The 22,153-nt window shown below is 46.7% G+C and overlaps 1 protein-coding gene across 4 annotated transcripts in view; it reads left to right on the top strand.

Annotated features, from left to right (window-relative positions):
• Nucleotides 1–22,153, top strand: part of Insr (insulin receptor) — a 91,700-nt gene that overhangs the window by 48,695 nt on the left and 20,852 nt on the right. For all 4 annotated transcript variants that reach the window (XM_070002349.1, XM_070002348.1, XM_070002347.1 and 1 more), the window contains exons 3-9: nucleotides 4,760–5,081; nucleotides 10,349–10,497; nucleotides 12,039–12,183; nucleotides 13,238–13,452; nucleotides 15,525–15,651; nucleotides 17,210–17,460; nucleotides 17,764–17,931. In XM_070002349.1, the coding sequence (XP_069858450.1) occupies nucleotides 4,760–5,081; nucleotides 10,349–10,497; nucleotides 12,039–12,183; nucleotides 13,238–13,452; nucleotides 15,525–15,651; nucleotides 17,210–17,460; nucleotides 17,764–17,931 (1,377 nt within the window). The remainder of the gene's footprint in view (nucleotides 1–4,759; nucleotides 5,082–10,348; nucleotides 10,498–12,038; nucleotides 12,184–13,237; nucleotides 13,453–15,524; nucleotides 15,652–17,209; nucleotides 17,461–17,763; nucleotides 17,932–22,153) is intronic.

Genomic DNA, 22,153 nt, shown 5'->3' with positions numbered 1-22,153 from the left:
ATTATTTCCCAGTTTCAATTCAGGATCACACTTCTACATTTTTTTGCCACCATTCTCTCTCTCTCTTTCTTTCTATACAATTTCTTAGTTTTTTTCTTTCATTCATATTTTCAAAATACCCAGGCCAGTTATTTTATTTACTTATTTATATGTGTGTGTGTGTATAGATAGATATAGATAGATACCTATAGATATCTATCTATATCTATGTCTATGTATGTATGTATCTATATATATCCTTCTTGTGGGGCTTGAACTCAGGGCGTGGGCACTGTCCCTGAGCTCTTTTGTTCAAGGCTAGCCCTCTACCACTTTGAGCCACAGCTCCACTTCTGTTTGCTGGTGATTAATTGGAGATAAGAGTCTCACAGACTTTTCTGCCTGGGCTGGTTTTGAACTGTGATCCTCAGATCTCAGCCTCCTGAGTAGCTAGGATTACAAGTGTGAGCCACCAGAGCCTCGCCCAGTTATTTTATTGAATGTATTCCAGATGGGCTTTTATTCTTTGGCAAGAAACTACAAATTCCATACCTTTTCAAAATGCACCCCCTCTGCAAGCTCTGGTTAGGTTATTCCTCTATTTTGGAAGATGCTGTTTTAAGTAAGATTTGTCAGGTACAGGTAGCTCATATCAGTAATTCGAACTTTTGAGGAAGTTGAGGTCTGAGGATCATGGTTCAAAGCCAGTTATTTACATTTCTTACATAGCTGGGATTAAAGGTGTGCACCACCATATTAGTCAAGATGGCGGGTCTTGAGAACTTTTTCTGTGGTCTCACACCACAATCCTCCCAAGTCTCTGGATTTATAGATGAAAGCCACTGCACCCGATTTAGACTGAACTTTCTGAGATCACAGATAGCCTTTCTGTGACTGTTCTGATGATTACTCAAAACGAGGAGGGGTTTCCTGTGTTCTCAAAATGTCTCTGAAAACACTAGCTGGCTGTGCATTTGATATGTTTCTTGAATGAATAAAAAAACAATGAAAAGCCAACAATTTATTCAGTAGTTCCTAAAAGAACAATCCTTTGCTTTGTGTTGGGTTCCTGTGTTGTAGTAAAGAAGTGATTTTTTTCTTTCTTTTTGCTGGTCATGGGGCTTGAACTCTGGGTCTGGGCGCTGTCCCTCAGCTCTTCAGTTCAAGGTGAGCACTCTACCACTTGAGCCACAGCACCACTTCCGGTTTTGTGGTGGTTCATTGGAGATAAGAGTCTCATAGACTTTCCTGCCCGGGCTGGCTTTGAACCACAAACCTCAGATCTTAGCCTCCTGAGTAGCTAGGATGACAGATGTGAGCCACCAGCACCCAGTTACAAAGTGGTTTTAAAAGGATGTTTGTGCCAGCTTCCAGTGGCTCATACTTGTCATCCTAGCTACTCAGGAGGCTGAGATCTGAGGATCATGGTTCAAAGCCAGACTGGGCAGGAAAGTCTGTGAGATTCTCCAATCAGCAACTAAAAAGCCAGAAGTGGAGCCTTGGCTCAAAGTGGTGGTAGAGCTTTAGATTTAAGCTCAAAAAGCTCAGAGACAGCACCCAGATCCTGATTTCAAGCCCTATAACACTTTCTTCGCAAACACAAACAAAACAGAACAAAACTAAAACACAAGAAACCCAGAAACCAAAAAGAAGAAGACCACACCGGACAAAGGCTCAATGCCTATGTGCCTCTGATCACATAAAATAAGATTTATCGAGATGAACTTCAGGAAATGGAAACAAGAGGGTTTTTTTCCTCTTTGTTGTTGGTTTTGTTTTCTTTTTGTCTCATTTGTTCATTTTCTGTCTCATTGGCTCATTTTCTGTCTTTGGAGGGTAGGAGGAAACACAGAAATGAGGGGACAGAGGGTGAACAGATGCAGCCGTCGTGCTCACTGGACAATGGAAAACAAGCGTATACAGCTTTTGGGTGGAGAAGGGAGGGAAAAACTGGGAGAGAGTGAGGGAAGGTGAGATACTGTTCAAAAAGAAATGTAGGGCTGGGAAGGTGGCTCAGTGGTACAGTGCTTGCCTTGTATGCATGAGGCCCTGGGTTTGAATCCTCAGTACCACATAAGCAGAAAAAGCTGGAAGTGGTGCTGTGGCTCAAGTGGTAGAGTGCTCGCCTTGAACTGAAGAGCTGAGGGACAGCGCCCAGGCCAGAGTCCAAGCCCCACAACTGACAAAAAAAAAAGAGAAGAAAATAAAAAAGAGAAATGATTTAGGTAACTGTAACCACTCTACATCACTTTTGTAATAACACATAATTAAGTTTTTTTAAAAAAAAGGTCAAATTGTGTCTGGCCTCAAATATTAGTATTACAGTATATTGCTGTGTATATATATATATATATATATTTTTTTTTGCTAGTCCTAGGACTTGAACTTTGGGCCTGGGCACTGTCTGAGCTTCTTTTGCTCAAGGCTAGCGCTCTACCACTTGAGCCACAGCGCCACTCAAGGCTAGCGCTCTACCACTTGAGCCACAGCGCCACTCAAGGCTTGCGCTCTACCACTTGAGCCATAGTGCCACTTCTGGCCTTTTCTGTTTCTGTGGTACTGAGGAATGGAACCCAGGGCTTCATGCATGTTAGGCAAGCACTCTACCACTAGGCCACATCTCTACTAGCCCTTACTGTACTTTCAGGAAAGTTATTTTTCTAGCTCTTAGAAATGTGCTTGCCATATTTTGTGTCTATCATCAGCCTACCTGGCCTCCTGCTTCTGTGTTAACTGTGGGTAATCCCCAGGTACTCCATGTTCCTCAGCTTCCCCTCCTTTCTCCAGGACCCCCTCCTGGGCCTCATAACCCCCAGTTCTGTGAACCTCTGTGTGTGTGTGTGCACACACGTGTGCGCACGTGTGCATGGGTGTATGCTCACACAATCAGCACAATAATCAAGATTGCATCACTCAACCCCTGACCCTTTCAAGCCCCTCCCCACCCCCAGCCCTTGGGGTGTGCGGGAAGTTTTTAATGAGGTCTTTGATGGTGCTCTTGCCAGGATGTGAGCCCCTTCCTGGCTTCCTTGCATTCTGTCTGACACCGGGCCTTGGTGGGTCTTACACCATTGTCCTATTTATGTATGACTTCCTCCAATTGAGGCTGAGGCCTCAGATCCTCTGAGGGGGTGGGGCATCAGCAGGCAGGCTACTCATCCCTGCCTGGTCCACCCAGCTGGGGAACAAAGCATTCAGTAAATGCACCTGCACTTATGCAGGCCTTTTATTTTTATTTTGTCAGTTGTGGGGCTTGAACTCAGGGCCTGGGCGCTGTCCCTGAGCTCTTTTTGCTCAAGGATAGTGCTCTACCACTTTGAACCACAGCGCCACTTCGAGTTTCTGGTGGTTCACTGGAGATAGAGTTTCAAGGACTTTGCTGCCTGGGCTGGCTTTGATCTCAGATCCTCAGATATCAGTCTCCTGAGTGGTTGGGATTACAGGCGTGAGCCACTGGCTCTTGGCTTACTTCTATTTTTAATTTATTTTGTGTGTATGAGTATGTGTGACTTGAATTCAGATTCTAGCTTCTGTCCTGGAGCTTTCTGGGTTCAAGGCTGGCACTCATATCACTTTGAACCACACCTCCACTTCTGGCTTTTTGGTGGTTCATTGGAGATAAGACTCTTCAGGACTTTCCTGCCTGGGCTGGCTTTGAACCATGATTCTCAGATCTCAGCCTCCTGAGGGTGACAGACATGAGTCACTGGTTATAGCCGCCCCCCCACCCTTATTATTCACTAACAGAATAGGGTCATAACTGTTTACCTAGCACCGGGGTTGCTTAGGCATTACAAGTCATGTGACAGGATCTAAAGACACTAGTATGGGGGTGAAGATACTGCTTTCTTGGGGGTCTTGGAATTAATCCCCTGTGGATATCCAGGAGAAGACTGCAATATAAACAATAACAATGATTAATAATAACAATTATTAGTAATAACAGTCCCTCTTGACTCATTTCTCCCTGTCTTTATTTATTTACTTTTAATTAGTTATTTTTTGTGTGTGGGACTTAGGACTTGAACTCAGGGCCTGGGTGCTGTCCCTGAGCTTTTTTTCCCTCAAGGCTGGTGATCTACCACTTGAGTCACAGCTCCACTGGCTGCTACTGCTCCTCCTCCTTTATCATCCTCCCCCTTCCCCTTCCCCCTCCCCTTCTCCCCCCTCCTCCTCCTCCCGCTCCTCCTCTTCCCCCTTCTCCCCCTTTCTTCTTCCTCCTCCTCCCCCCCTTCCTCCTCCTCCTTCTCCTCCTCCTTTGTGTAGTATGTTGGAGATAAGAGTCTCAGGAACTTTCCTGCTGAATAATGATCCTCAGATCTCAGCCTCTGGAGTAGCTGGGATTACAGGTGTGCAGTTGCTGGCTGCGACTTGCTACTGTATATATTATTTTGCCACGTTTGGATAGTTGGCTACTTTTGTATCTCTAGCCTGGAGAGTGTATTTGGTGAGGGCCAATAGCAGTTTGGCATTCACCAGGAACATTTGTCAGATGTTTTAATTAATTTAAGGCCACTCTGCCCCTTTACCCCCCCCCATCCTCCCCACAAAGTTGTTTTGCATTTTCAAGCCTCCTCTCCAATCTGGGGGGGGGGGTTCAATGAGTGTAACCCAGGCCAGAACTCTGTGTGTGTGTGTGTGTGTGTGTGTGTGTGTGTGTGTATGAAGGGGGAGGGGGGGAGAGAGAGAGAGAGAGAGAGACTTCTTGCGGTTGCCATGGTAACAAGTCTCCTCCTTCACCTTCTTGATCCAGTGTCTGACCCTCTCCCTCTCTCCCTAGTGTGCCCGACCATCTGCAAGTCGCACGGCTGCACGGCCGACGGCCTGTGCTGTCACAGCGAGTGTCTGGGGAACTGCTCGGCGCCCGACGACCCCACCAAGTGCGTGGCCTGCCGCAACTTCTACCTGGAAGGCCGCTGCGTGCCCACCTGCCCGCCGCCCTACTACCACTTCCAAGACTGGCGCTGCGTCAACTTCAGCTTCTGCCTGGACCTGCACAACAAGTGCAAGAACTCGCGAAGGCAGGGCTGTCACCAGTACGTCATCCACGACAACAAGTGCATCCCCGAGTGCCCCTCCGGGTACACGATGAACTCCACCAAGTGAGTCCTCCAAGCCCAGCCTGGGTTCATCACGCCGCTATGGGAGGGTCTCACGCTTTTTGCCCAGAAACAGGCCTTTCATTTTGTTCCTCCTACCTACAGCCTCCCATCCTGGGATGATAGGTACCTGCCACACCATATGTGACTTGTTGATTGAGATGGGGTTTTGGCTACTTTTTATTTTTATTTTTTACCCTGAGCTGGCCTCAGAGTGAGATCTTCCTGACCATTTCCTCCCAGTTAGTCTGGGTGATAGGCATGAGCCACTGTGCCCGGCCTCAGTTGCCATTTTTCACCTCCTGTCTTGGTTCCTGGGCTTCGAGGCAGACATTGATTAAAAAAAAAGGGTCAGAGGGGAAAAATTGCTGGCATTTTGGGCTCTATTTCTTGTTGCTGCTCATTTGTCATTTATTTATTTATTCACTTATTTATTTTTTTGTTGTTGGTCATTGGCCTGAACTCTGGGCCTGGGCGCTGTCCCTCAGCTCTTCAGCTCAAGGCTAGTGCTCTACCACTTGAGCCACAGCACCACTTCCAGCTTTTTGTGCTTATGTGGTGCTGAGGAATCGAACCCAGGGCCTCATGAATCCAAGCCAAGCACTCTACCACTGAGCCACCTTTCCAGCCCCTGAAAATATTTTTTATTTTTTTAATGTTCATGCCTCTATTCCTCTTTTATATACCTCCTCCACTCCTCAACCTCTCCTACTTTTATGTGTGTGCGTGTGTGTGTGTATGTGTATGTTTTTTTTTGTCGGTCTTGGGGCTTGAACTCTGGGCTTGGCGCTGTATCTGTGCTCTTCAGCTCAAGGCGAGCGCTCTACCACTTGAGCCACAGTGCCACTTCCGGTTTTCTAGTGGTTTATTGGAGATAAGAGTCCCACGGACTTTCCTGCCCGGGCTGGCTTTGAACCCTGATCCTCAGATCTCAGCCTCCTGAGTAGCTAGGATGACAGGCGTGAACCACTGGCACCCAGCTGTATGTGTATGTTTGTGTGTCAGTCCTGGGGTTTGAACTCAGGACCTAGATGCTGTCCCTAAGATGGTGTTTTGCTCAAAGCTGGTGCTCTTCTGCTTGAGCCACAGCTCCATTTCTGGCTTTTGGATGGTTAATTGGCGATAAAAGCCTGGACTTTCTTGGCTAGACTGCATTTGAACTGCAATCCTCAGATCTCAGCCTCCTGAGTCCTATTCCCATTTTTTTTCTTTCGTTTCTTTCTTTCCTTCCCTCCCTCCCTTTCTTTCTCCTTCCTTCCTTCCTTCTCTCTCTCTCTCTCTCTTTCTCTCTCTCTCTTTCTTTCTTTTTTTTTTCTTTTTTCTTTTTGGGTCCGGTCATGGGGCCTGAACTCTGGGCCTGGTCGCTGTCCCTCAGCTCTTCAACTCAAGGCTAGCGCTCTACCACTTAAGCAACAGCGCCACTTCTGGCTTTTTTCTTTTTTCTTATGTGGTGCTGAGGAATCGAACCCAGGGTCTCAGGCATGCAAGGCAAGCGCTCTACCACTGAGCCACCTTCCCAGCCCTCTTTCTTTTTCTTTCTTTCTCTGTCAGTTGTGGGGCTTGAACTCTGGGCCTGGGTGCTGTCCCTGAGCTCTTCAGCCCAAGGCGAGCACTCTACCACTTGAGCCACAGCATCACTTCTGGTTTTCTGGAGATTCATTGGAGATAAGAGTCTCATGGACTTTCCTTCCTGGGCTGGTTTTGAACGATGATCCTCAGCTTTCAGCCTCCTGAGTATCTAGGATGACAGACGTGAGCCACCAGCTCCTGGCTCCTATTCCGTTTTTAAAAGCTTTCTTTACTTTAGCATGGTTTTTCTTATGATATTCTCATTTATGCACACAACTTGCCTTTGTCACAGTCTTCTTTCCTTCCCACCTTTTTTTTTTCTTTGCTGTTAATGTCTTTAAAAAAAATTTTTTTTTATTTTGTTTTTCTCTTTGGATATAGCTCCTGTGGAGGAGAGAAAAATGTATAATATCTGTCTTTCTGAGTCTGGCTTATTCCTCTTGATGATCTCCAGTGGTGCCGAGTAACATTCCACCAAGCATATACACCACTTTAAAAAAAATTATTGTTACCCATTTCATTAGTTGTTGGACACCTGGGCTGGTTCCCTGATGGATGGGCAGGTGCTTTGGCTGTGCTCAGCTTGTGCTTATTTGCAAGAGGAGAAAAGATTAAAAAACACAAAACAAAACAAGGAAGTCTTTAATCTCCCCTGGGCTCCCTGCTGTGGTGTGCTGTCCTCAGTGAATTAAGTTCAGGACTAACCTGGACAAATTTTTAATTAGACTTCTTAATATGGCAGTTGGGCATGGTGGTGCTTGCTGTAATCATGGCTTTGTGGGAGGTATAGGTAAGAGGATCCAGGCTGAGGTTTTGTTTTGTTTCTTTTTGTTTTCCATGTCTTATCTTACCTGGCATCTGGGTGGTGTTAACATTAGTATGGACTGTGTTATCTCTGCCTTTCCTAGAACTTTGCTGCTGTTTGAACAATGACATAATTAGACCGTATCCTACCATTTGGATGAGAAATAGCAGGGTTACTCTGCGTAGGGGTGGGTTAATTTTCTTTTCTTTTTTTTTTTTTTTCAAATGTCACAGACATTTTGTTTGTGGCCTGCCTCCCTCCTTCCCTCCCTCCCTCCCTCCCTCCCTTCCTTCCTCCCTCCTTCCCTTTCTCCCTCCCTTTCTCCCTCCTTTCCTTCCTTCCCTTCCACTTCTTTTTTTCCACTCCTGGGGCTTGAACTCAGGGCCTGGACACAGCTCCTGAGCTTCTTTTGCTTAAGGCTAGCACTCTACCACTTGAGCCACAGTGCCACTTCCAGCTTTTTCTTTCTGTGGTACTGAGGAATTGAACCCAGGGCATCATGCATGCTAGGCAAGCACTCTACCACTAAGCCACATTCCCAGCCCTGTGTTCTTTTCTTTTCTTTTTTTGGGGGGGTCTGGTCGTGGGGTCTGAACTCTGGGCCTGGACCCTGTCCCTCAGCTCTTCAGCTCAAGGCTAACACTCTACCACTTGAGTCACAGCGCCACTTCCAGCTTTTTTTTTCTGCTTATGTGGTGCTGAGGAATTGAACCCAGGGCCTCATGCATGCAAGGCAAGCGCTCTACCACTGAGCCACCTTCTTAGCCAGCCCCCTGTGTTCTTTTCTTATATGAGATATTTTGGTGTCTTGGGCCATTCACCAAGTTAAAAAAAAATCTATCCTGCAGGCACTGGTAGCTTACACCTGTCATCCATCCTAGCTACTCAGGAGGCTGAGCTCTGAGGATTGAACTTCAAAGGCAGCCCAGGCGGGAAAGTCCAGGAGATTGTTAATGCCAATGAACCACCAGAAAACTGAAGTGGAGCTATGGCTCAAAGTGGTAGAGCATTATCCTTGAGCAAATGAGCTCAAGGGACAGTACCCAGGCCCTGAGTTCCCAGAATGAAGGGAAAGAAAAACAAAATGTTTCCTACTTTTTTATTTTTTGGTATGGAGGATTAAAAAAATAATGAAAAGCAAACACATAAGCATCAAAGAAGAGAAGAATAGGAAGGGATGGTAAGGGGAAACAAAGGAGAAGGCAACAATGCTTGATAAGAAATGAACTCATTACCTTGCTCATGTAATTGTAACCCCTCTGTACAGTATTTTCACAATTAAAAAAAGAGAGAAGAAAAACAAAACGAAACCAAACAAATGCCAAGCAGACAGACGCACAGTGTTGTCGTTGGAAGGCTTGGAGGTGACCTGCTTACGTCAAAAAAGAAAAAAAAAAAACCCAACAACTCCTCTTCAGACTGAAGAATTAGCCAAGCGAGCATGTGCTGGTGGGAATTTGATTTCTCTCAGTGGGAAGGAAAATCATCTTTATGGCAGCCCAGTTCTTCCAGATCTTCCTTTTTAGTGTTTATAAAAACCTCCAAGTACAATATGTTTTGTTTTTGTCCTTTTTGATTTTTTTTTTTCTTTCAAAAGCAGAACATCAAGTGACTTTGTTGACCAAAAATAGGACTCTATAAAATTACCTTTTTCCTACTGGTTAGGATGTTTTTGTTTTCATATTTGAAAAAAACAAAGAGCTCTTGTTGACATGTTTGTTTAAAAGCCATTAACTTTAAATAAAAAGACTTAAAAAAAGGGGGGGGAGAAGGGCTGGGCACTGGTGTTCACACCTGTAATCCTAGCTACTCAGAAGACTGAGATCTGAGGATCATGGTTCAAAGCCAGCCCAGGCAGAAATGTCCATGAGACTTTCTCTCTAACTTTTTTTTTTTTTTTTTTGTCAGTTGTGGGGCTTGAACTCTGGGCCTGGAGATAAGAGTCACAGACTTTCCTGCCCAGGCTGGCTTTGAACTGTGATCCTCACATCTCAGCCTCCTGTGTATCTAGGATGACAGGCGTGAGTCACGGGCGCCTGGTCGCCACAAGACTCTTATCTCCAATGAACCACCAGAAAATGGGAAGTGATGGGGCCCTGAGTTCAAGTCCCAAGACTCTCTCTCTCTCTCTCTCTCTCTCTCTCTCTCTCTCTCTCTCTCTCTCTCTCTCTCTCTCTCTCTCCAACCTGCACATTTCTGAGCTGTGGTTTGTTGTGGCCCTCTCCCCAAACTCATACCTGAGCCCTTTCTTGTTTATTTTCATGTGAGGCTTGAATTCAGGGCCTTATGTTCTCCCTTGGCTTTGTTGTTGTTGTTAAGGATGGTGTTCTACCACTTGAGCCATACCTCCACTTCCAGGTTTTTGTTGACTCATTAGAGATAGGAGTCTTGAACTTTCTTGCCCAGACTGGCTTTGAACCTGAATCCTTAGATCTCATTCTCCTGAGTAGCTAGGATTACAAGCATGAGCCACCAGCGGACTGGCTCACCATGGGTTTTGATCTTGTTTGGCTTCTGTCTTTCCTTCTCCCCTTGCCCCTCCCCCAGTATTTCCACAGTTACATATGCATGGATTTGTGTTTATGTATAAACCCCACATAGGGAGAAAAACCTGTGCTACTGGACTTTCTGAGCTAGCTTGATCTTGCTCAACATGATGAACTCCAGCTCCATTCATCTCCCTGCAAATGATAACGGTTTCGTTTCTGTTTATGGCCAAGTAATATTCCACCGGAATATCATTCTTCCTTTTTCTCAGGCTACATGTGAACCCATCCCAGCTCACTGGTGTGTGCTGAGGGCTGGATTGAGCTGGGTGAGATGTCTGACCTCTCTCTCTCTCTCTCTCTCTCTCTCTCTCTCTCTCTCTCTCTCTCTCTCTCGGTTCCGTTTTCAGCTTGATGTGTACCCCATGCCTGGGGCCTTGTCCCAAGATCTGTCACCTCCTGGAAGGCGAGAAGACAATTGACTCAGTGACCTCAGCCCAGGAGCTCCGGGGCTGTACGGTGGTTAACGGCAGCCTGATCATCAATATCCGAGGAGGCAGTGAGTACTGGGTGGGAGGGGGAGGGGTGGGAGGGGGAGGCTCTGGGTGCCAGGCTACTTGGAGTAAGGGTCAGGGCAGGAAAACAGCCTTGATTGTCCTGCACCCTCCTTTTGCAATGTTAAGAGCATCCTTCAGCTGGGTAGGGTGATGCACTCTTGTAGTCCTGGAACTCTCATTTTCCAATCTGTGTCAAGAATCTGCTTGCTTTTTTGTTTTCTTATAAGTTCTGGGGATTAAGCTGAGTACTGGTGGCTCATGCCTGTAATCCTAGCTACTCAGGAGGCTGAAATCTGAGGATCACAGTTCAAAGCCAGTCTGGGCAGGAAAGTCTGTGAGACTCTTATCTCCAATAAACCACTAGAAAACTCGAAGTGGAGCTGTGGCTCAACTGGTAGAGAGCTAACTTTGAGCTGAAGAGCTGAGGGACAGTGCCCAGGCCCTGAGTTCGAGCCCCACGACAAAAAATAAAAATAAAATAAGTTCAGGGGATTGAACTCAGACCCTCAACTGTAAAACCATACTCTTTTGCACTTATTTCTAAAGTAAGGCCTGGGATTTCTGCTCTGAGTACTACTGGACCACCTATTTTATACTTTTTCCTATAGCTGGAGTGACAGGCATGTACCCTTGTACCCCTTCTTCTGTTGAGATGGTGTCTTGGGGACGTTCCTGCCCAGGCTAGCTTTGAACTGTGACCCTCAGATTTCAGCCTCATGAGTAGCTAAGATTACAGGTGTTAGCCACCAGTGCCTGGCTCCTTTAAAAAAATATTAAAAAAAAAATGAAAATAGCCTTAGACACAGGGCTATAAATTGACATGGCTGTGTTTCAATAAAACTTTATTTATAAAATTGGCTGAATCCAATGGGCTGCTACTTGCCAACCTCTGAGGTAGAAAATAAAAGAGGTTGCTATTGGAAGAAGTATCTGATCTTGAGAAGGGAATTTTGAGATGACTGTGGAATCAAACAAGCAGATATAGAATACATTATTTCCTTCTATATCTGCTTGTTTGATTCCACTTAAGCTTGGCTTAAGGAACATTGAGGACCTTGGGTTGTCTTCTACGTGTGACCAGATTTGAAACTAGTTTTCATTTAATTTTTGTATTCCATTTCATCTGAGGCGGCATCTACCAAAGCCACCTGCTTACCTCCACAGGATAGCTTTGTAGATCAAAATCATTTGCCAAGCCGGGTACTAGTGGCTGTCTCCTGTCATCCTAGCTACTCAAGAGGCTGAGATCTGAGGATCACTGTTCAAAGCCAGCCCTGGGTAGGAAAGTCGGTGAGACCCTTACTCCAATGAACCATGAGGAAACTGGAAGTGGTGGTATGGGTCAAAGTGGTAGAATGCTAGCCTTGAGCAAAAGAGCTCAGGGACAGCACCCAGGCCCTTAGTTCGAGTCCCAGGACTGACAAAAAAACAAAATCAGAAACAAAACTCATTTGCCATCTGGTGACTTCCTCACCATAAGAAATGAAGGGGAAGACTTAAATATTTTGGTCCATACTCATGCCATATTCTCTTGTTTCTGTAGACAACCTAGCGGCTGAACTAGAGGCCAACCTTGGCCTCATTGAGGAAATATCTGGGTACCTAAAAATCCGACGCTCCTACGCTCTGGTCTCTCTTTCCTTCTTCCGGAAGCTGCGTCTGATTCGAGGGGAGACCTTGGAAGTGGGGTAGGTGGGCCTGATGGTGTGTTTTGTGCCAGGGAAGCTCTTGGGTTAGAAAAATTTAGTTTTTTTTTTTCTTTTAAAACCCAACCCAGGGCTGGGAAGGTGGCTCAGTGGTAGAGCGCTTGCCTTACATGCATGAGGCCCTGGGTTCAATTCCTCAGCACCACATAAGCAGAAAAAAAAAAGTTGGAAGTGGCGCTGTGGCTCAAGTGGTAGAACGCTAACCTTGAGCTGAAGAGCTGAGGGACAGTGCCCAGACCCAGAGTTCAGGCCCCATGACTGGACCCAAAAACACAAAAAACAAAAAACACCAACCCACAGGAAATCAAACACTCTGAAAGTCTTAGTACATGCTTTAAGGGGTAGTATGCCCTCCCCCCAAAACAAACACCCCATCCCCCCAATCTGTTTTACAGTCATTCTTGAGAACAGAAGCAGGGTTATAGCCCCAAATTTGGGGTCCTTACGTGGGGGTGCGTGGCTGGAACTTGCTCACTAGTGTATTCTGGGCTGCTGTAGAGTCAAGAGTTACCAGGAGGGCCCTTTATTGCCATGTTCAATTGGCTGTCGCAGAAATCCAGGTTTCAGGGCTGGGAAGTGGCTCAGTGGTAGAGCGCTTGCCTTGTATGCATGAGGCCCTGGGTTCGATTCCTCAGCACCACATAAGCAAAAAGAAAAAAGCCAGAAGTGGTGCTGTGGCTCAAGTGGTTTAGCGCTAGCCTTGAGCTGAAGAGCTGAGCATCAGCGCCCAGGCCCAGAGTTCAGGCCCCACGACTGGACCCCCCCCAAAAAAATGGAAGGGGAGGTTTTTTTTTTGGGGGGGGGAGACTAAATGGAAGAGGAAGGGACAAGATAATGGGGGTGACTATGAACAGAGTACATGGTATCCATGTCTGAGAATGTCCAAATGAAACGCATTGTTTTGTACAGTTAATGTATACTAATTAAAAAAAAGGGGGGGGAACCCATAATCAAAACAGAACGTGAAGCTGGGCTCCAGCCTGGCTCCTGCTGGAGGTCGAGCTGTCACGTGACCCGGATGCCTCTGTCTCTGTAGGAATTACTCTTTCTATGCTCTGGACAACCAGAACCTAAGGCAGCTCTGGGACTGGAGCAAGCACAACCTCACCATCATCAATGGGAAACTCTTCTTCCACTATAACCCCAAACTTTGCTTGTCCGAAATCCACAAGATGGAAGAAGTTTCTGGAACCAAGGGACGCCAGGAGAGAAATGACATTGCCCTAAAGACCAATGGAGACCAGGCCTCCTGTAAGTCACACCGCCTTGGTGCTCCCAGCCAGATAACCCACGGAGGAAGAGAATTAGGCGGGGGAAAATCTCCTCTTCCTCCTCTTCTTCATCCCCCTCCTCCTCTGGGACTGAGATCCTATCTCAGCCTCCTGATTGGCTGGGATTGCAGGCAGTCACTGCCACACCCTTCTGAGAGCAGTATAGATTGGAACCCAAGAACTAAGAGGGACGAGGAAAGAGAGGCTTGAGCCCCACTTAGTTCTGTCATGGATGGAGACTGAGCAGAGCAGAGTCATGCTGTGGCTCAGAATGTTCCAGCAGGCACCCTGCCTTTGACCTAGATGCAAAATCAGCACACTGGGACTCTGGTCAGCCCTTGGAAGTCCAAGGAGACATTACGTCTTGGATGGAGTTTGGGAGAGGGTTCAAGTCCCAGACAGGCAGAATGACTCCACCCCTGTCTATTCACAGTTGGACAGTTGGGTCTGTCCATGCTCATTTGCATGGGCTCATTTGAATACAGATAGCCAATCTGATATCATACACCTTCATGTGCAGGACCACACTGAATGGAGCTGAATGTGGCGTGCAAGTGTGTGTGTGTGTGTGTGTGTGTGTGTGTGTGTGTGTGTGTGTAAGTGCATGTGTGTATGGAAAATCACAATGAAACCCTGACCAAACTGGTTGCTAGTGGCTCATGCCTGTCATCCTAGCCACTCAGGAGGCTCAGATCTGAAGATTAAGGTTTAAAACTATCCTGGGCAGGAAGGTCCATGAGACTCTCTTTTTTTTTTTTTGGTCGGCTGTGGGGCTTGAACTCTGGGCCTGGGCGCTGTCCCTCAGCTCTTCAGCTCAAGGCGAGTGCTCTACCACTTGAGCTACAGCGCCACTTCCGGTTTTCTGGTGATTTATTGGAGATAGGAGTCTCACGGTCTCTCCTACCCGGGCTGGCTTTGAACCGCGATCCTCAGATCTCAGCCTCCTGAGTAGCTAGGATTACAGGTGTGAGCCACCAGCGCCCGGCTTCCCTGAGACTCTTATCTCCAGTGAACTACCAAAAATCTGTGGCTCAAGTGGTAGAGTGCTGCCTTTGAGCTCAGGGACAGTGCCCTAAGTTCAAGCCCCACAACTGACAGAAAAAAATGCTGGAAGTGGAGGTGTGAATCAAGTGGTAGAGCGCCAGCCTTGAGCAAAAGAGCTCAGGGACAGTGCTCAGGCCCCGAATTCAAGCCCCACAACTGACAAAAATAAAAAATGAAAAAAGAAACCCTGACTCAGCTGGGCGCTGGTGGCTCACTTCTGTAATCCTAGCTACTCAGGAGACTGAGATCTGAGGATGGTGGTTCAAAGCCAGCCTGGGCAGGAAAAGTCTGAGAAACTCTTTATCTCTAATACTCACTCAGAAAACCTGAAGTGGTGCTGTGGCTCAAGTGGTAGAGCACTAACCTTGAGCTGAAGAGCTGAGGGACAGCGCCCAGGGCCAGAGTTCAAGTCTCATGACTGAAAAAAAAAAATCCCTTGACTATTGGGGCTAGGAAGGTGGCTCAGTGGTGGAGTGCTTGCCTTGCATGCATGAGGCCCTGGGTTCCATTCCTCAGCACCACAGAAGCAAAAAAAGCCGGAAGTGGCACTATGGCTTAAGTGGTAGAGCATTAGCCTTGAGCCGAAGAGCTGAGGGACAGTACTCAGGCCAAGTTCAAGCTCCAGGACCGACAAAAAAAAAAAAAAAAAAGAAAAAGAAAAAGATAAAAACCTTGACTGTGCAAATAATATCTACTTATTCTGAAATAAGTAGATATTACATTCTATTTATATAGATATTTTAATTACGCATGTGGATCAGTGTTCCCAACGGGAGTACCTTTTCTAGGGGGCGTGGCCTATTGTGCAGTCTGGTATTCAGTTAAACCCCTGATTTAGTGCAGTCTTGGCTAGCTACTTGGCTTGGCCTTGATCTGGGCAAACCTCCTGCTCAGATTATGTTTTGGCCTGAACTGAACACCACCCCTTATCCTAATGGCTGGATTGTCTTCTTCTTCTTCTTTTTTTTTTCATTCTTTTCTCTTTTTCTTCCTTTTCAACTTTCCTAGGTGAAAACGAATTACTTAAGTTTTCCTTCATCCGCACATCATATGACAAGATTATGCTGAAATGGGAGCCCTACTGGCCCCCCGATTTCCGAGACCTCTTGGGGTTCATGCTCTTCTACAAAGAGGCGTGAGTAGTGAGAGGCAGGGTCAGGAGAGATGGCGTGGAGGGGGGGACTCCCACCCCAGTCGGGGGGACTATACCTCATTATTTCCTTCCTCTGCATGAAATAAATAATAGTCTACTTCCCTTTGGACGGTCTTGCTGGTTCCTATTGCAGAAAGTCAAAAATATCCCCTTAGGCTGGATGCTGGTGCTTCATGCCTATAATCCCAGCTACTCAGGAGGCAGAGATCTGAGGGTCACAGTTCAAAGCTAGCCTGGGTAGGAAAGTCCATGAGACTCTTACTTCCAATGAACCAGCAGAAAACCGGAAGTGCAATTGTATGGCTTCATGTGCTAGAACGCTAGCCTTGAGCAAAAGAACTCAGGGACAGCACCTAAGCCCTGAGTTCAAGTTCCACAACCAAAACAAACAAACAAACAAACAAATAAATCCCCTCAGATCAAAGATCTGAAATTAAGGCTGACAGTTTTCATGTACCGGTTGGTTCTGGAGGAAGTTTTATGGAGAGAGAGAAGATACGGGTTTTTCCTATGTTGTCCAGGCTGAGTCTTAAATCTTGGGCTCCAGGGATCTTCCTGGTTCGTCTTCCTAAGTAGCCAGGACTACAGGTATGAGGCACCCTACCCTGCCATAGGTCCAGAGTTACTCATTTCCTAGAATGTTGTTCCATTGTGTGTATCAGACAGCCTTAGCAATCAGGCATGTAGTCCACTGAGTTATTTTTTAAGAAAAACATTTCTGAATCCATTTAAATGTATTTTCCAACATAATTTTTTTTTTTTTCAGTCATGGGGCTTGAACTCTGGGCCTGGGCACTGTCCCTCAGCTCTTCAGCTCAATGTGAGCTTACTCTACCACTTGAGTTACAGTGCCACTTCCGGTTTTATGGCAGTTTTCCAAATAAGAGTCTCATGGACTTTCCTGCCAGGGGTGGCTTTGAACCTCGATCCTCAGATCGGCTCAGCATAATTTTTATGAAAGTGCCTAGCATTACCAAAACCCAGATTTAAGATTCCAAACCTGGTTTGTACAGAATGCGTTTATTTTTTTACTGGCATAAATCCAACAGATTGTAAAGCAAAAGGGTTTTTTGAGCCGGGCAGTGCTGGTGGCTCATGCCTATAATCCCAGCTACTCAGGAGGCTGAGATCTAAAGGATCGTGGTTCAAAAGCAGGCAGGAAGTTTGAGCGACTTCTTGAACCCAGGGACTCAGGCATGCAAGGCAAGCGCTCTACCACTGAGCCACCTTCCCAGCCTTCTTATCTCCAATGAGCCAACAGAAAACCAGAAGTGGAGCTCAAGTGGTAGGGTGCTAGCCTTGAGGGGACAAAGCTCAGGGGACAGTGCCCAGGCCCTGAGTTCAAGCTCCAGGACAGACAGACAGACAAAACAACATTAAGCCAGACAGCCTCATGATTATTATTATGTATAACTGACAGGTCCTTTCTCTTTGGTGGGTCTATGTGGTATTATAGATGGCTAGACAAGAAGCCCATTGGATGTGCTCAGAGCAATGGCCTCTCCGTGCTAACCACCCTCCTCCCATTCTGTGTTTAAAGTCCTTACCAGAACGTGACGGAGTTTGATGGACAGGATGCCTGTGGCTCCAACAGCTGGACCGTGGTGGACATTGACCCGCCCCAAAGATCCAATGATGCCAAGTCCCAGAAGCACCCTGGCTGGCTGATGCGGGGCCTCAAACCCTGGACCCAGTACGCCATCTTTGTCAAAACTCTGGTCACCTTTTCTGACGAACGCCGAACCTATGGGGCCAAGAGCGACATCATCTATGTACAGACAGATGCCACCAGTACGTGATGCAGGCTGGTATTGGTTTGCTCGATGATTTGTGCTAGTCCTGGGACTTGAACTCAGAGCCTGGGCACTGTCCTTGAGCTTTTTCCCCTCAAGGTTATCCCTCTACCACTTGAGCCGCAGCCCCACTTCCAGCCTTTTTGCTGATTCCTCAGAGATAAGGGTGTCAAGGGTTTTCCTTCCCCGGCCTGGCTTTGAATCACGATCCTGACATCTCAGCGTCCTGAGCAACTGGGATTACAGGCATGCGCTGCCATATCTGTCCCTCATGGTTTCTGTCTCCTTTTCCCCCTTGCAGATCCTTCCGTCCCTCTGGACCCCATCTCCGTTTCCAATTCCTCATCCCAGATCATCTTGAAGTGGAAGCCCCCTTCAGACCCGAATGGCAACATCACACACTATCTAGTGTATTGGCAGAGGCAGGCGGAAGACAGTGAGCTCTTCGAGTTGGACTATTGCCTCAAAGGTGAGTACGGGCCACGCTTAGATCTCTGTGTTGGGATTGGGATGCCTCTTCCTGGTTCCAGGATGTGTGTACGCACGCAGGCATGCACGCACATGCCCGTACATGCATGCATCACCTAACAGGACCTCCTATTCCCTCAATTTTCCTGCAGGTGATATGATCCCATTCTTCTTTCTGCCTGAGTAATATTCCAGTGAGGCATCTACTATACATACCTGGAGCTGGGAAGGTGGCTCAGTGGTAGAGCGCTTGCCTTGCATGCATGAGGCCCTGGGTTCGATTCCCCAGCACCACATAAGCAAAAAGAAAAAAGCCGGAAGTGGTGCTGTGGCTCAAGAGGTAGAGCGCTAGCCTTGAGCTGAAGAGCTGAGGGACAGCGCCCAGGCCCAGAGTTCACGCCCCACGACCGGACCCCCAAAAAAACCAAAACCCAACACTATACATACCTACACACTGAAGACTCATGTAAAAGCCAGGCACAGGGCTGGGGGTGTGGGTGTGGGATGTAGTTCAATGGTTCTGCACGTGTCTAAGATGGGCTAGGCCCTGGGCTTCCATCCCCAACATGGCAAAACAAAAAAAAAGACACCCCCTCCTCCCAATGAAACTCAAAATATCCAGATACAATAACAGGCCACATACCACGTCTCAATCAGCCTTGCGCCACATAGATGATGATGCCCTCGTACAGTGGTATCATTTAGTGGCATAGCCGCCATCTTGTTTGTGCAGTGTTCACTCCGTTGGTCTCACAGTGATGACATCACCTAATGGTTCATTTCTTCCTGTGCCATCCTTAAATGGGCCCCCACCATTCTCTTCTGGAATGTTCTCCTCTTCCTCTTGCTTTTCTCTTCCCCTTTTTCCACCCCATTGCAAGTCACATGGCGGTGTTAACCTACTCGAGACTCTGCAAAGCCAGAAATGCAGCCAGCTTGTGGGAAAGTCACTGGCAAAGTCAGAGAAGGATTTTGGCCCCTCCAGGACCCCATAGATTTTTTTTTTTCTTTCTTCACTATTAGGTTTTAAATTCAGGCTGCCATGTTTGCTCATCTTGGTTGCTTATAGTTGGTACTCTACCATTTGAGCCATGCCTCTAGTTTGACTTTTTGCTAGTTAATTGGAGGAGACAGTGTCTGAAAGTTTTCTAACTGGGCTGGTCTTCCAGATTTCAGCTGTCTGAGTAGCTAGGATTCAAGTTGTGAGCCACAGCATCTGTGAATGACCACATAAACACACACACACACACACACACACACACACACACACACACACACACACACACACACACACACACACACACACACACACACACACACACACACACACACACACACACACACACACTTTTGGTTGTTGTTTTTTTGTGCCTTTGCTGGGGCTTGAACTCAGGACCTGGGTGCTGTCCCTAAGCTTTTTTTGCTCGACTGGTTCTCTACCACTTGAGCCACAGCACCACTTCCAGCTTTGTGGTGGTTCATTGGAGATAAAAGACTCACAGATTTTTCTACTGGGGCTAGCCTTGAACTGTGATCTGAAAGACCCCATAATCCTGGGATACTTTCTTCAACGGGAGGGCGCCCCAGAAGCCAAGACTCCAAACCAGTAGATGCAACAAGCAAGAGTTTATTCAGCATTTGTGCAAACGGTCTCTCTGCCTCGGCACAGGAGAGAGCCCCGAACCGCGGTTACAGGCATTCTTAAAGGCAAAAACCACAAGATTAGCATATAACACCAGGTGTCCTCGGGATTGGCCCATTTAAAAGTCTCTATACACTCCAGCAATCATTTTTACTATGTGGGGAAGTTTATAACACTCTTTGTAAAACAGTTGGCTCAGGGCAAGTCTAGGGGGAGCGGTCACCCTGGAGGGGAGTTTACATAGTTACAGGCTTGTGATTGATTAACATTTGGCCTAGTTTGCTGAACTTGCCAGGTGGTCCTTATCTTGGGTCCTTATCTTGGGTCCCATTCTTGAGTCCCATTCTTGGGTCCCATTTGACCACTTGGGGACTTTACTTGTTTGTTCTTTATTTATGACCACAGACCTTGTCCCGGGCTGGCATCTGGGCTCCAAGACTCTTTACTCAATTCCTTATTTCCAGAAAAATGGGGGGTTAGTGCTAGGGCGAGCAAGTTTACAAAAGCAAAATCAGCAGTTAGCAATTGTAAAATATAACTCTAATTTTTAATCTTTCATATCCTCACATCTCAGCCTCCTGATAGCTACAATTACAGGAGTGAGCCATCGATGACTGGCTAATACCTCATAGCTTTAGGAGTCAGAGACAATAAGGAGCTATCTTTGATCTTCTTTCTGTGCTTCCAATAAAGAAAGACATCCTAGTGACAGGTTTGTTTTTGTTTTGTTTTGTTTTCCATTTTGAATCTTGTTTATTTCACCAGATTCAATTGCCTTGAAGGAAAATGGATAAAGACTTAAAACCTCGAAGTAATATGTGTAGATTATTTTAAAACTAGTTTACTTTAAAATTTTTCTTTGCTATCCAATAATTGTCCATATTAGCTGGGGTGCGGTGGCTCATGCCTGTAATCCCAGCAACTCAGGAGCAGAGGTAGGAGGATCAGATTGTGAAGTTGACTCCAGGCAGAAAGCCTCAGACCTTATCTGAATAATCACTTAAGCAAAAAGAGTTGGCTGCCTAGCTCAGGCAGTAGGGGTATGGCTCCATTGGTAGAGTGACCTGCCTAGCTACCGTGAGGCTTTGAGTTTAAAAACTCTTCTCTACATATGTATGCATACAATATGCTTAAATCAAATGTGAGTAACAGCTTTCCCATTTAATATCACTCTGTAATAAAGTATTCAAAGCTGGGCACTGGTGACTGAGATCTGAGGATCCCAGTTCGGAGCCAGCCTGAGCGGAAAAGTCTGTGGCTCAAGTGATAAAGTGCTAACCTTGAGCACAAAGAGGCTCAGGCCCTGAGTTCAAGTCCCAGGACCAATAAAACAAACAAGAAAGCATTCACAACTCTTACAGTAGTGGCTAACAGAAGCTGAGGGAGGAGAGGAAAGGGGTGTGTGTGTGTGTGTGTGTAGTTTGATAACATTAAGTGAACAAGTTGGTGACAATGTTCTGGTGTTCTCTTACACAGGAAGAAAACTAGAATATATTATATATTTCAAAATAGAAAGGGGGTTAAAAAATTCTCCGGACAAGAGAAAGTTTTTTTTTGTTTACTGTTATTATGAAGGTGATGCACAGAGAAAGCTTTTGTGGTTATTACAGTTTTACTCCTTCCCCTCCCCCCCCGAGTTGTTTCATTTATCTTTTTATTTTTATTTTTTTTTGTCAGTCTTGGGGCTTGAATTTGCAGTCTGGACGCTGTCCCTGAGCTTCTTTTCATTCAAGGCTGGCGCTCTACCACTTGAGCCATAGCTCCAATTTCGGTTTTCTGGTGATTCATTGGAGATAAGAGTCTCACAGAGGGCTGGGAATGTGGTTTAGTGATAGAGTGCTTGTCTAGCATACATAAAGCCTGGGTTCGATTCCTCAGTACCACAGAAACAAAAAGCTGGAGTGGCGCTGTGGCTCAAGTGGTGGTGCGCTAGCCTTGAGCAGAAGGCTTGGGGACAGTGCCCAGGCCCTGAGTTCAAGCCCCAGGACTGACAAAAAGTGTCACGGATGTTCCTCCTTGGGCTGGCTTTGAACTGATCCTCACATCTCAGCCTCCTGAGTAGCTGGGATTACAGGCGTGAGCCACCAGCCCCGGCTCATTTGTCTTTTTTTTTGTGTGTGTGTCTTCTGAGTTAGTTGGTTTGTTTGTCTTTGATTTTCCTGGGCCGGCGTCAGTGGGTGGCACAGCTTGGGCACCAGGCCAGGGGAATGCTGGTGACGTGTGGCAGGCCTCTTGGCCTGGCTCCGGACTCTGCTGCCAGGTTTGGCTTAAGTCCCTGGTGGCATTCCTGTGTGTCTCCATTTTGGGAGATGGGGTGGAAGGCAGATGACGGCTGCGAGCTTCCCCAAGTGTAACATCATGCGCTATATGTCTGCCTGTGACATCACCCTGGCCTGGCCTGGGATTACAGGCGTGATTTATTTCCTCAGCTGCTTTATATAACTTGAGGCCGCCCCACGTCGGGCTCCATGCTGAGCAGTTGGCTGTGTCTTTGAGGGTCTGACGCCAGCTACGGCAGCCAAACATGCCTCTTGAGGGGATTAGCGTGGAGCTCATTAAACTTTGGATTTGTGTAATTATT

Source organism: Dipodomys merriami, unplaced genomic scaffold (genome assembly GCF_024711535.1).
Source record: "Dipodomys merriami isolate MVZ:Mamm:240054 unplaced genomic scaffold, mDipMer1.0.p SCAF_6, whole genome shotgun sequence".
NCBI lineage: Eukaryota > Metazoa > Chordata > Mammalia > Rodentia > Heteromyidae > Dipodomys > Dipodomys merriami.
This window is presented reverse-complemented; position numbering and strand designations above follow the sequence as displayed.